General features: G+C 43.4%; 1 protein-coding gene across 5 annotated transcripts in view; it reads right to left on the bottom strand.

Moving 5' to 3' along the window:
- Positions 1 to 241: 241 nt before the first annotated feature.
- The window catches only part of LOC133447328 (retinal guanylyl cyclase 2-like), a 50,238-nt gene continuing 36,924 nt past the window's right edge, over positions 242 to 13,555 (bottom strand). For all 5 annotated transcript variants that reach the window (XM_061725990.1, XM_061725992.1, XM_061725994.1 and 2 more), the window contains 8 exons: positions 11,022 to 11,185; positions 8,018 to 8,141; positions 7,883 to 7,951; positions 3,529 to 3,703; positions 3,349 to 3,447; positions 3,124 to 3,209; positions 2,864 to 2,949; positions 242 to 1,269 (listed from right to left, as the gene is read on the bottom strand). In XM_061725990.1, the coding sequence (XP_061581974.1) occupies positions 1,185 to 1,269; positions 2,864 to 2,949; positions 3,124 to 3,209; positions 3,349 to 3,447; positions 3,529 to 3,703; positions 7,883 to 7,951; positions 8,018 to 8,141; positions 11,022 to 11,185 (888 nt within the window). In that variant the 3' untranslated portion in view covers positions 242 to 1,184. The remainder of the gene's footprint in view (positions 1,270 to 2,863; positions 2,950 to 3,123; positions 3,210 to 3,348; positions 3,448 to 3,528; positions 3,704 to 7,882; positions 7,952 to 8,017; positions 8,142 to 11,021; positions 11,186 to 13,555) is intronic.

Here is a 13,555-nt window from a genome sequence, read left to right as displayed (position 1 = left end):
GAAATAAAAACGGTCCAAATCATCCCCCCTGAAATAAAAACGGTCCAAATCATCCCCCCTGTAAAACTGTCATCCCTCCTTTCCATCCCTTATGTCATTTCATCAATGAATGTCAACACATTTTATGAGACCTGCACGTTATTGGGGTTAAAAGGTACCGACTGGTTTAAGTCATATTTATCTGAAAGATTCCAATTTGTTAACGTAAATAAAGATTATTCCATAAATCAGATGGGTGGTGATGCAGAGATTTTTTAATCCACATTTAATTACATAAAATATACACATGTAGCACATTAAACAAGCAAACATCAGTTCATATAAAGACTAGCCAAACCAAACACCAAGCAGCTAAGAAACAGTCACTAGCAACCAGCTGCTACACGCTAACAGTGGCCTGTTACCGGCTCAAAGCTAAGACACAATTGACAAATTTTAACGGTGTGAAGATGACCACTCTCATACAAAGACTCACAACACTCCGAGAACAAAAACAACACATTTTATTTCTATAGTCCAGGGGTAGGAAACCCTGGTCTAGACAGCTGATGTTTTACATGTTTCTCTGCTTCATCACACCCTGATACAAAGGGCTGTGTCATTAACAGACTTGTGCAGACCTGGATGAGAAGCTGATGATGACGGTTAATCAGAATCAGGTGTGGTGTAAGGAGACACATAAAACATGCAGGACTCTCTAGACTAGGGTTACCTACCCTTTACTATTGAAGAGATTATTGTTTTTGGTCCAAAACACTTTAGGAACAGACTAGATCTACAGGACTGTCTCAGAAAATGTTAATATTGCGATAAAGTCCTTTATTTTCTGTAATGCAAAAATGTCATACATTCTGGATTCATTACAAATCAACTGAAATATTGCAAGCCTTTTATTATTTTAATATTGCTGATCATGGTTTACAGCTTAAGAAAACTCAAATATCCTATCTCAAAAAATTAGAATATTCTGGGAATCTTAATCTTAAACTGTAAGCCAGAATCAGCAATATTAAAAAAAATTAAAATATTAAAATAAGATAAAACTTGGTTAAATTGTTTGAATTAAAGCTTGGGATTACACAATAAATTATGAGGGCTAAAGCTGGGGAGGGTCGGGGAGACAGCAATGCCTTGTGTTGAAGGAAAAGCCTACAAAAGTGGAAAAACAACGATGTGTCTGGCGGTTATTTTTTTATCAGCTTTTGTCGATCCAAAAACTTCTGTCTTCTTTCTACTGGAATCTCATCCAGTGTGATGCCATGGCTGGCCCTGAGGGAGAAGATGTGAAGAGATGACTGAGTGACAAAAGTACTCAGAAATGTGATATACATGCAAATAACATCATTTCAGAAACATCAAAACAAATGTGTGATGCTCTTTTCTGCCTTAACTTTTATTAACCATCAACTTTAAGACTGTAGATGCCCCAGTCATGAATGAAGCTGAGTTCCACCATATAACTAAAATTCTGGAGAAGCCATGATCACATCCCGTACAGGTTAAATACTTTAGAAACAGGCTCAGTGATCAACATGCAGCCCCTTCTGTCATCTGTCCAGGAACCTGACTTACACATCTGAAACTAACCCTAACTCACCCTGGTAACATAACGATACCGACCTCGTCCACAAATGTTAAACGTGTTTATGCACATGAAGATGACATGAGATGAGATCGTCTCATGGTTTTATGACTGACCATGATAGAACAGATCTACTCCATCTTGGGGTGTTCTGATATCACCTCCATAATCTGAGACACACTTCTACTTTCCTCCACTTCCATGACTCTCAGTTTCACATTATTGACACATTGTTCCTAGTGCAACTAGTAATTGGTTAAAAGCAGAGAACTCCAATGCCTCATGACACTTATAGACTCCAAGCTTACTAAAGATGGAGCTGGCTTCCGCCCTGGCCCCTCCTGTGCTGGGCAGCTACTGAATCTCACCCAACACATTGAGGACGGTTTTGAGTGCAAACTCATCACCGGAGCAACTTTCATAAACCTTACGGCCGCCTATGACACTGTCCAGCATCGTACTGGCCCCCCTCCTCTTCAACATTTATAGCCTACCAACGACCAACCACTTCCCCCACAATGCCACCGCTTCATCTACGCTGATGACCTCTGTCCTGAAAAGAGATGACAACCTACTAAAATACCAACCACCTGAACCTCAACCCATCAAAAACCCAACTATGCAATTTCCATCTTAAAAATCGAGGGATGCCTCATGGGATAGCCACAAACTCTCCAGCCACCCCCACCCCATGTACCTCGGAGTCACCCTCGACAGGACACTGTCTTTCAAAACCCATCTTGTTCTGGGTATGGGTCTCTGTAAAGCGTCTAGAGACAACTCTGTTGTATTAGACGCTATATAAATAAAATTGAATTGAAATTGAATTGAATCTTCAGAACACCAAAGCCAAGGTCGACAATCGCAACAACATCCTGCGCAAACTGGTAAACTCAAACTGGGTTGCTGATCCATCAACCATCCGTGCAACTGCTGCATATGCATGCTCAAGCTGGATCTGCACCCGCCACACCAAACTGGTTCAAACAACCCTCAACAACACCTGCCGCATCATCACAGGCTGCCTACAGACAACGCCAGTCCTGTGCCTCTATGCCTAAGCAGGCTCAGACGATCCATCATCGTGCACGCCGAGTGACGAGCACAGGAGTTCGATACCAGGCCCCCCCTGCAAGGACACACAGCACCCCCAACCCTACTGAAATCCAGAGCCAGCTTCCTACAGACCGTCCCACCTCTCCAGACAACCAAAGAAACAGAAAGGACCAACATCAGGAAAGATGAATGGAACCAGCTCAACACACGATGGTGGGTTCTTACCCTCCCAGGAGGTCTGGAGGAACAGGAAGTGGTTTGTCGAAACCTTCTCGGCCCATCAGCCAGTACGTGTCTTCAGTCCCCTTGACCTACAAGACACACAAGCATATTTACATTACTGTCAAAGTACCAGTTCTTGCCCAGTCCAACCAGACTGAACCCATTGTTTGATTATGTTTGCGGAGCATTTGCACGTATTTTGATGGAATTTATCTATTTGCAGTACATGTTATTTTAGTCAATGTCTGAGCAGGGAAGCATACCTGCGCTTTCCTGGTCTCAATGACGTATCCCACTTTGAGACTGGTCAGGACTTTGGTTGTACACAGACTGATGTGGATTCTGTAGGCTGAAAATCACAAAGTCCATAACAAATATACGTTACTGATCCGTACCGTTACTGTTTTCAGTCACTTCCAACAGCTTCATGTCAATCACTGATCTTAGCTGATGACAAATGTCTGACCAATCCCTTTAGTTTCACTTACGAAGTCCGCTGGACTCCATGATCGAGGCTCTGGTCACGGTGTCTCCAAACAGACAGTACCTGGGCATGGTGAGGCCAACCACTCCTGCTACCACTGGACCTGAACACACCGGCTTGGTGACAATGCTGCTCTCTGATCAACGTCAACTCATGAAGAATAACTACAACTATACAACTGTACCTGAGTGCAGTCCAATCCGGATTTTGACTTTGATTTCAGGCATGTGTTTGATCTTAAAGAGGCCAATGCAATGCAGTATGTCCAGGGACATGTTTGATACTTCAGCAGCATGTCGATTCCCGTTTCGGTTGGGAATACCTGAAGCCACCATGTACGCATCTCCAATAGTTTCTACCTGTACACCAAAACATCAAATCATTGAATCAGTTTTATTTATCGAGCTTGTACATAAAACAAAACAAGTGCACGTTCCTAAAGAGTAAGTTCACATGTAGAGCACATTTATTACACAAACGCAACGGAAAGTGCTTCATACATTTAGAAGAAAAGAACAGAAGAAAAGATAATTCAACATCAGCATAAGAATGCAGAACTAGGAAATTTTGATGTGGGCATGCCCTACTGCCCATTCGTCCCCTCTTGCTGCTTTTGTTTGGGGCTGTAGTGGTTGTGTTTAAGGTTGTTTTGGTTGTGTCGGAGGTGGTTCTGGCCATGTTTGGGGTTATTAATAATGGCCAATAGACCAAACCAAGGCCTGGATGCACGTTGCGGTTTGGGCCACATTTGTGGATGTTTTATTCATATTCTCCCCCATAGAAATGCATAGGTTTTGTTGCCATGGAAACAAGCCCCATAGGATAGAATGGGACAGCGTAATGAGACCTCAGTATGTTGTAGTCCACAGCAACCCGAGTCTTTTAACGTTGGATAAAAGTCTCTACGATATCGTGTTGCTGCGCAACAAGCGTCCAAAGTTCCGTTAGCATCAAAATGAGCATAGTTGAATATCTCAAAAACTGTAATAGCTAGCATTATGAGACTAAAATATGTTGTAGTACAACGTGTCCCAGGTTTTTCAATGTTGTAATGATGTCTGTACGATAAACTGTTGCCTAGCAACAAGCGTCCAAAGTAAAATAGATTTTTTTTTTTTAAATCGGTCCACACAGAAAAAACTTTGTGCCTCAAGCCCGACAATACGGTTTGACGTACATCCACGAAAATCGGTACACACCTGTATCATGTCACAACTTAAAGAAAAGTCTCTTGGCGCCATGGCTGAAACCGAACAGGAAGTCGGTCATTTTGAATTAATCGTGTTAATTTATGCCATTCCTTCGGAAGTTAATACGGCCCGAACTGTAACATGCACCCAGGTGTGTTATACATCAAAATGTGCGTCTCCATCCTGTGACTACGCGCATTACATTTCTCTTTCTAAAGCGTTACCGTGGCAACACTAGACGCCAAAAAGCATCTTGTTCTCTTTCCTTTCTTCAGATCAACCTTCAGTTATTAATTAGAAGTATCTCATGACCATCAATGTTCTCCATTGTTCTTCTTCTGCCCCCTCCTTTTCTTTTCTGTGCATGTTTGCAGGCCAGAGCCTCAGGAGCTTGCATGCTGCCCTGCAGTCCCACTATCTGAGCAGCCCAGTCTTTACTTCCACCTCTCTGTATACACGAATCCAGCAAAACCCGGAAGTCGAGCGGCCGCCATTACTGCGGTGGCGGCTCCGCTCCTCCGCTCCAGCCCATAGACATATATACGTATGGATCTATTACTCCGCTCCCTGCCAGGCTCTCTTAATGTATTTGTATCATCGGAAAACTCCTGTCCCGTCACGTGCATTTGTTTTGATAGTGAATGAAGACGGGAGGGACTTTCAAAACTACTTTTCTGTTTCACCAAGTGAACAGACGGAACGCAAAAAAAAAGATGTTAAACTGCTGGAAAGGAACTGGAATTTACCGGAATACCTTAAACAAGGAAGCCATGGAGCGGTATATGGAGAAAATAATGATTATTAACGGTTTGGGTTCATATGAAATCACTACTAAAGAGTGGAGCTCCGATGAGGATTTACTGCCGCAGTTCTGCACAACCCACGTCTTACTACCTTGTTTAGTGTTTGGCAGCTGCTTTGGTAAATGTTTGATTCGCCATGTGTTTCAATAAATTTGTATAATAGTACAACATACAGTACATGTTTTGTATCCCTCTTACTTCTCTTTTCTTTTTTTTTTACCGCTATATTATGCTGAAGAGGCTCCGAGGCGTGAGCAATATTTTTCTTTTCCTCGTGAGATTATTTTTTTCTTCTGCAGCTACAAATAGAGTTAATATCTTTTCCTAAACAAACTAGTTTTATCTGAAGATTGGGGTTATGTATGTATGTATTCTGTATCATCCGGAGCTGAGATAGTTCTGCCCTTCAATTAGAGACCTGTAATTGCGTTTTTTTTTGGTCATCGGACGCCAGGCGATCAATAAAATATTCTTGGATACCTAAAATTAAACAAAACATAAACAGGTAATATTTAATTGTGCAGACATGCCTCGAGAGAGGAGGTGGAGAGAGCTATATTACAGTGTTTAATCATACACTCCCTTATCTCCCTATTCCTCTAGCCTATTCTTTCTTTCCTGCTTATCGCTCAAACAAATCATTATTTATAAATTAACATCAGCATTCATTTAAGATACCTTCATTATTTATGGAAGGCCACTGTCTAACATCATCAATCCAGCTATAATGATGCTGTAGAGCGTCAGGTTACAATAACAGCGCTGCGGTGGCAGATTGACACCTGCCACCGCAGCAATGGCGCCGCCGCAAGATGGCGGCGCACACAAACCGGTCGCCGGATTCGTCTATAGATTTTCTGTTGGATAATTGCCAACATCCTGACCTGCAGTCCAAGCCTCAGACCACCTTGGTGTCTGCTGTCTAAATCTATTTACACACTAATCCCTGTAGTACACCAACTAACCATTGTGTCCGTGTCTCTCCTCTCTCTGTTCTTCATTCTCTCTTTCTGATCTCCCTTTTCTTTTTCTACCCAGTCTGGCCTTCGGCAGGAGAGTCCCCCTTTATGAGCAGGGTCCTGCTCAAGGTTTCTTCCCTTGAGCAAGTTTTTCCTTGCCACTGTTTGGCTTGAGGCTTTTCTCCCACTAGGGGAGTTTGTATCTGCCATTGTTTATGTAATAATTGCTCAGGGGTTTATGTTCTGGTCTCTGGAAAGCAGCTAGAGACAACATGTATTTTAATAGACACTTTATAAATAACATTTAATTGAACTTAATTTAATTTAATTGAACTGAATTTAATTTAATTGAACTGAATTTAATTTAATTTAATTTAATTTAATTTAATTTAATTTAATTTAATTTAATTTAATTTAATTTAATTTAATGTGGGATTAACATCACATGTATTGACGTGAATCCTCCAGCAGATCATCAGATAAAGTACAGTCTGATGGTGACCGTTCTGGGAATGAGCTTGACTTACCTAAACCCAGCCAGTTTCCCATCACACACACATGAAATCTAACAGACCAAGAGTGAAGCAATGTGACCACCACACCAACCACACCAACCACACCAACCACCTCGGTCCTGGTGGGATCCTCGTCTACTACTCCCTGAATCCCTGAGTGGAGATTTGAGGCTAGGCATGGATCTGGACTGCAGTCCTGCAGCAGATACCAATCAGGGGAATCATTTGGTGAAGTCCATTTGTTTAACTTTTACCTGAAGACCACTTCTTTATTCATGGTGGGATTGGAACGAGGCTTTAGAACAAGGAAAAAGATCTTCTGGCTACAGAGATCACAGATTTTGGGTTAAAAGTTGATTGTTAAAGAATTTCGTTGAGCCTAAACTAGTAAAGAATTATAGTATATAATCAGCTACAATACCATGATGAAGCTAAACAGCAATTATGTTTCCATGACAACTGCAATTACACACATGGCAACTCCAAATAGAAACTACAGTTAATGGAAGCACACAATTCCACAAAAATGCCCATACACCACAAAACCAGTTTCTACGTTCTCCAGGTCAGAGGATGTAGCAGGTTGGTCAGACGAGTTATTATCTCTCCTAAGTTTGGAGTCACCCTCTGGTTCTACTGCTGCTCTGTGGACAATGAGCTCCCAGGATCACCTCGGATCTTGGTGGCTGCATGAGGACAGAGACGGTATGTTGTACATATCTACATTTCTTCTGGGGTAAAACTACTTTTGTCTGGAATTGTAAGAATAGAATAATCGTTCCAATACTACAAAGGTTCTGGACATCCATCATAATTCTTGGACAGGCTCATCAGGACAAGAAATTCCCCTGTTACAGAACAACACTGAATGGAAACAGTCATTTCACTGTTGAGTTTTAGCCATTTTTAAACATCAGTTAAGTCTTGCACAGGAACTGTGATATGGAAGTGTTCGTGACGAATGCTGACCACATATAAAACAAATACAACATTCAACTCTTATTGCTATCATTGTAAGAAAATAAAACAGACAGGTCAGAGACGTCAAGTTTAAAGGTGAATAGACTTTACCTTGTAGACATCATGAGTAGCAATGATGGCATCAAACGCGGTGTAGAGATCGTTCAGGAGGTCCACCACCTGCAAAAACAAGTTCAGTTCAACAGTAAAACAGGGACACCCAAAGCAGAAAACTGATGGCTCTACCTCAATGGGCTCGCTGAGGGCGGAGATCGTAGTGAACCCAACGATGTCGCTGAAGTAAAGTGTGCAGTCTGAGTAGTGTTCAGGCTCCACTGGTTTCCCTTTCTTCAGAGCCTGAGCCACAGATCTGGAAAAAAAAACAAAAAACATTCATATCCTGCTTCACCGTTCCAACAGGACCATTAAAATACTTAACAGTTTTTATTCATGTCTCTGGAGAGAAAATTGTGTCTTCACACTTTTTCTTATTAGAGTAAAATATTTCTTTTAACTCCAATACAGTGATGTCACTAACAGAGAAGACAAAGTCTTCAGTTCGCTTGTTGTTATGAGGTGATGCTGCTGAACACTAACTAGTTCTTCAACGAGTACCGGTCTTTTATGGAAATCCCACTTAACTCTAAATAGTCATGACTTAATTATAGATACCAGACCGGTGAGGTCCGTCCGTCCATCCATCCATCCATCCATCCATCCATCCATCCATTTTCTTCCGCTTATCCGTTCCCGGGTCGTGGGGGCAGAAGTCTCAGCAGAGATGCCCACACTTCCTTCACCCCAGACACATCCTCCCGCTCTTCCTCCCTCTCTTCCTCCCGCTCTTCCTCCCGCTCTTCCTCCAGCTCTTCCTCCAGCTCTTCCTCCCGCTCTTCCTCCCTCTCTTCCTCCCGCTCTTCCTCCCGCTCTTCCTCCCGCTCTTCCTCCAGCTCTTCCTCCAGCTCTTCCTCCAGCTCTTCCTCCAGCTCTTCCTCCAGCTCTTCCTCCAGCTCTTCCTCCAGCTCTTCCTCCAGCTCTTCCTCCAGCTCTTCCTCCAGCTCTTCCTCCGGCTCTTCCAGGGGAGTCCAAGGCGTTCCCAGGCCAGCCGAGAGACATAGTCTCTACAGCGTGTCCTGGGTCTTCCCCGGGGTCTCCTCCCGGAGGGACATGTCTGGAACACCTCCCTAGGGAGGTGGGACATGCCTGGAACACCTCCCTAGGGAGGAGGGACATGCCTGGAACACCTCCCTAGGGAGAAGGGACATGCCTGGAACTCCTCCCTAGGGAGGTGTCCTAGAAATCCTGTCCATAAAAATTATGAACAGGACCGGTGACAAAGGGCAGCCCTGCTGGAGTCCAACATGCACCAGGAACAAGTCTGACTTACTGCCGGCAATGAGAACCAGACTCCTGCTCCGATCATACAGAGACCGGACAGCCCTTAACAGAGGGCCCCGGACTCCATACTCACTGACCCCCCACAGAATGGCACGAGGGAGACTCCAGCGGTACTGTCCCCTTCCTCCATGTGATGTTGCAGAGGCGTGTCAACCAAGACAGCCCTACGACATCCAGAGACTTGAGGTACTCAGGGCAAATCTCATCCACCCCCGGTGCCCATCCACTGAGGAGCTTATGAACCACCTCAGTGACCTCGGCTTGGGTGATGGATGAGCACGCCCCAGAGTCCCCACTCTCTGCTTCCTCAGTGGAAGGCATGTCAGTCGGGTTGAGGAGATCCTCGAAGTATTCCTTCCACCGTCTGACGATGTCCCCAGTCGAGGTCAACAGCTCCCCACCAGCACCATAAATGGTGCCGGCAGAGTACTGCTTCCCCCTTCTGAGGCGCCGAACGGTCCTCCAGAATTTCCTCGAGGCCGACCGAAAGTCTTCCTCCATGGCCTCCCCAAAACTCCTCCCAGACCCGGGTTTTTGCCTCCAGGACCGCCCGAGCTGCGGCTCGCTTGGCCTGCCGGTACCCATCTACTGCGTCAGGAGTCCCACAGGCCAACATAGCCCGGTAGGACTCCTTCTTCAGTCTGACGGCATCCTGTACTTCCGGTGTCCACCACCGGGTTCTAGGATTGCCGCCACGACAGGCACCGGAGACCTTGTGTCCACAACTTCGAGCCGCCGCGTCGACAATGGAGGTAGAAAACATGGTCCACTCAGACTCAATAGCTGTGTCCCAATTCAGGGGCTGCGTCCATCTGAGGACGCGGTCTTCGTAGGCCACGCCTTCGAAGACCGCAAAGGCCGTACTGAAGGCTGGACGGACGCTAGTGAAATGAGACGGTCTAGCCTGCGGGGGATTTCCTGGTTGTGTCACCAGCTGTTCCCGCCCTTGTCCTACGTCACTAAACTAAGTAGAAAGAAAGAAAGAAAGACAGACAGCAAGAAAGAAAGAAAGACAGACAGCAAGAAAGAAAGACAGCAAGACAGCAAGAAAGAAAGACAGCAAGACAGCAAGAAAGAAAGACAGCAAGACAGCAAGACAGCAAGACGCGCCGGCGGAAATAATATATTTTTCTGAAATAAATATTTTTCTGACTGTGCGCAATGCATCTTGGGATATGGTGGGCCGCGGAGGATACACCGATGCATCCTTCAAACAGCGAGAAAAGACGGCTGCATTTGAAGGAGCCTTCCAAATGGGACAGCCTTCGGCGCCGCTGTGACGTAATCGGCCTTAAATCCAGCCTTCGAAGGACGCAGCCCTGAATTGGGACACAGCTTATGTCCCCCGCCTCCCCCGGGATCTGAGAGAAGCTCTCTCGGAGGTGGGAGTTGAAGACGTCCCTGACAGAGGGCTCAGCCAGACGTTCCCAACAGACCCTCACAATCCGTTTGGGTCTGCCCGGTCTGTTCAACTTCCTCCTCCGCCAGCGCATCCAACTCACCACCAGGTGGTGATCAGTTCAGCTCATCCCCTCTCTTCACCCGAGTGTCCAAGTTACTTTTCAAACGCTTTGTTTTACTGATGTGCCATTAAATTTTAAATAAGCATATTTCATCAAATGATAAAAATGTCTCTTTTTTAACAGCCGATATATTGTTTTTGTGTATTTGGATGTGAAACAGACAATTGTCCTTTAATTGCCTTTGTAGACAAGTGAATATGTGCATTTGTTAAATCCTGTCAAAATTCAATCATCGGGTTCTCATGAACTATTTTAAGATCTTATTTGGAAGTGAGTCACAATTTTGATAATTTTCTTAGACCTTATCGGTATCCATAATTCAGTCTTACTTTGGCAGGAGCTGTCCAATCAGCTTATCTGTCTTGCTCCTCTCAATCTCCAGTTCATCTGTTCGTTCTCTGATCAGATCCTCCAAGTTGGAGCTGTACTGCTCCAACATCCGCAACATGGAGTCGATGATGTTTGCCCTTTTCCCCCTGCTGATACCTCGAAACTTCAAAAAACACACACAAAACCACAATCAGATCCTTTCTGGAGTAAAATAGTTTTTGGGGATAGTTAGTGAGACAGTGAGAGGAAATAAGAACAAGATCTTATATAGGACAGAAAAAAACAATGTTAGTGGTGGTAATAATGACATCTACATATGTCTGAAGGGCAAGCTAGCCTCACAACTGATTACTCAGATAAAAGAAGCCTCTTGTCAAATAAACATTGGCCTGTCTGGGATTAGTAACACCTTTAAATCCTTCTTCTCTCAACTCTATAAATCAGAATCACCAAACGACAAGGACAGAATGAAAAATTTCTTTTCAAATCAAAACATCCCAAATCTGTCAAATAAAGATAAAGATGGCCTGGCTGCTCCAATTAGTATAGTTGAAATAACCAAAGCCATTACATTGATGCAAAGTCCCCAGTTGCTGATGACTTCTCGTAGGGGTGGGCGATATGGCAAAAATATCATATCACCATTTAGTGCAAATAAAAATCACAATTTCGATTTGATCACAATCTAAAATTGACCAGACAATACATGTTGCTGAGGGTCAGAGCCGCCTGGGAGATTTGCGAGGCCCTGTGTGAAATGGCTGGGGGGGCACTTGCAAAATTTTTGGGTTTTTGGGGTCGGATCGGGTGTCGATATGCGCAATTTTAACTCTCCAATTAGCAAAATACTGGATACCTTCCCTTGCCTCATCATCATCTCTTGCCTCGACGCGGGGCCCCCACGGCTGCTTGAGACCCGGTCGGATCGGTGATTTTTGTAACAAATTTATCAAACGAGCCTTTCAGAGAGACATTAAACTCTTCCATTTTCTTTAGTTTTTTTCTTTTTTCATCCCCTGATGGAAATTTCCTGATTCTGTCTCGTTCTCTTGACATTGTGTGACAGTTTGTTCCAACTCCACCGTCTGGATCAGAGCAGCTTGTGTCTGCGCTTGGTCTGATCAGTTGTATTGAACAACAGACACGCGCATCATTGCACATATATTTATTGATATGCACAGACTAGTACACATTTAGGTCTGTAATGGAACGTGACTGTTGATATTTATAAGGGAAAAAACGAAAAAAACTAAATTTGAAAAAAAAAAAAAAAAATTTAAAAAAATAAATAAAAAAAAACGGCCCATAGCGCGAGGCCCCGTGCGGTCGCACGGTTCGCACACCCCTTGCGGCGGCCCTGCTGAGGGTGATAATAGTTTAGAGTAGGCCTGTGTTGAAAAAATAGATTTTCCGATTCTAAATCGATTCTCATATTAATTCCGAAAAATCGTATCAAAATTTGTATGTCTAAAGATTGATTTTTTTCATCATTACATTTTGGCCTGGTAAACTGTACGGGGCAGGGCAGCTTACCCAGGACTGTTAATGTTGGGATATACTTGCTGTTTGAGCCTGCGTTGGCGTCCGTTCAGACAACCAGCTGCGTTAACAAACGCACATCAACGCCAGTAGAGCGCATCATACTGTAATACAAAATTACTATTCCACCTATTACAGACGTCGCGGTTAAAGTACATGATCATCAGCCTCTTTGTGTTGTAGCGTTTATGCTTTTCACTCTGTAAGTACATCCTCACTCGTATCCTTTAGTATCCGGTCAATCGTGTGCTGGCAAAACTAGCAGATCATTGAATCACCAGCCACGTTACACACGGACACATTCATGCACGCCCACCCGTGCACAACCGTGTTCAGTACTTTGTATATTTCAGCTTAAATTTCAAAATGTTATATTAGTTCAATTAAGTTCATAGTATCTATATTTACTATAGCTTGTTTGGTTTCTTCTGTTATCGGACACACGGTTTGTCATGACATACCTGAAAAATGTGTGTGTGGTGACAAGTTAAAATGATTTGTCTACTGCATGAGCTGTTGCAATTTCTTTCTTTTTTTGCACTTTAAACTGTTATTGAAAGGCCTATTTGAGTTATTTATTTCTGAGTTATTTATTTTATACAAATAACTTTCGGTATTTTTTTGTTTATGCCTAAAAAAGGAATGTTTTGTTGGACACGAGAATAACTAGTGCCATGTTCTTGCCTTTAAATATATTTAAAAGTATGAAAACATTAAAGTTTTCAGTTATAATTGCTTAAATTCTCTATATTTCATTACTTTATATACTGTCTTGGGGTTACATTTGCATAAAATGCCAAAAACCAAATTCTAAAAAATTTAAAACTAAAAAACACTGATAATGGAAAAAATTTAAACAGAATTTGGGAAAAAATAAAACTTTCATAGGGCCTCTGTTTCCTCCCTGGATCTGTTTGATAATTCTGCTACACGATGTTTCCTAAAGCAGTTCTATCAGCATTCTGGGAGCTGATTGGTCCTTACAGCATCATTA

Source organism: Cololabis saira, chromosome 7 (assembly GCF_033807715.1).
Source record: "Cololabis saira isolate AMF1-May2022 chromosome 7, fColSai1.1, whole genome shotgun sequence".
Taxonomy (NCBI): domain Eukaryota; kingdom Metazoa; phylum Chordata; class Actinopteri; order Beloniformes; family Belonidae; genus Cololabis; species Cololabis saira.
The sequence above is the reverse complement of the archived record's forward strand: the minus strand, read 5'-3'. Positions and strand labels throughout refer to the sequence as shown.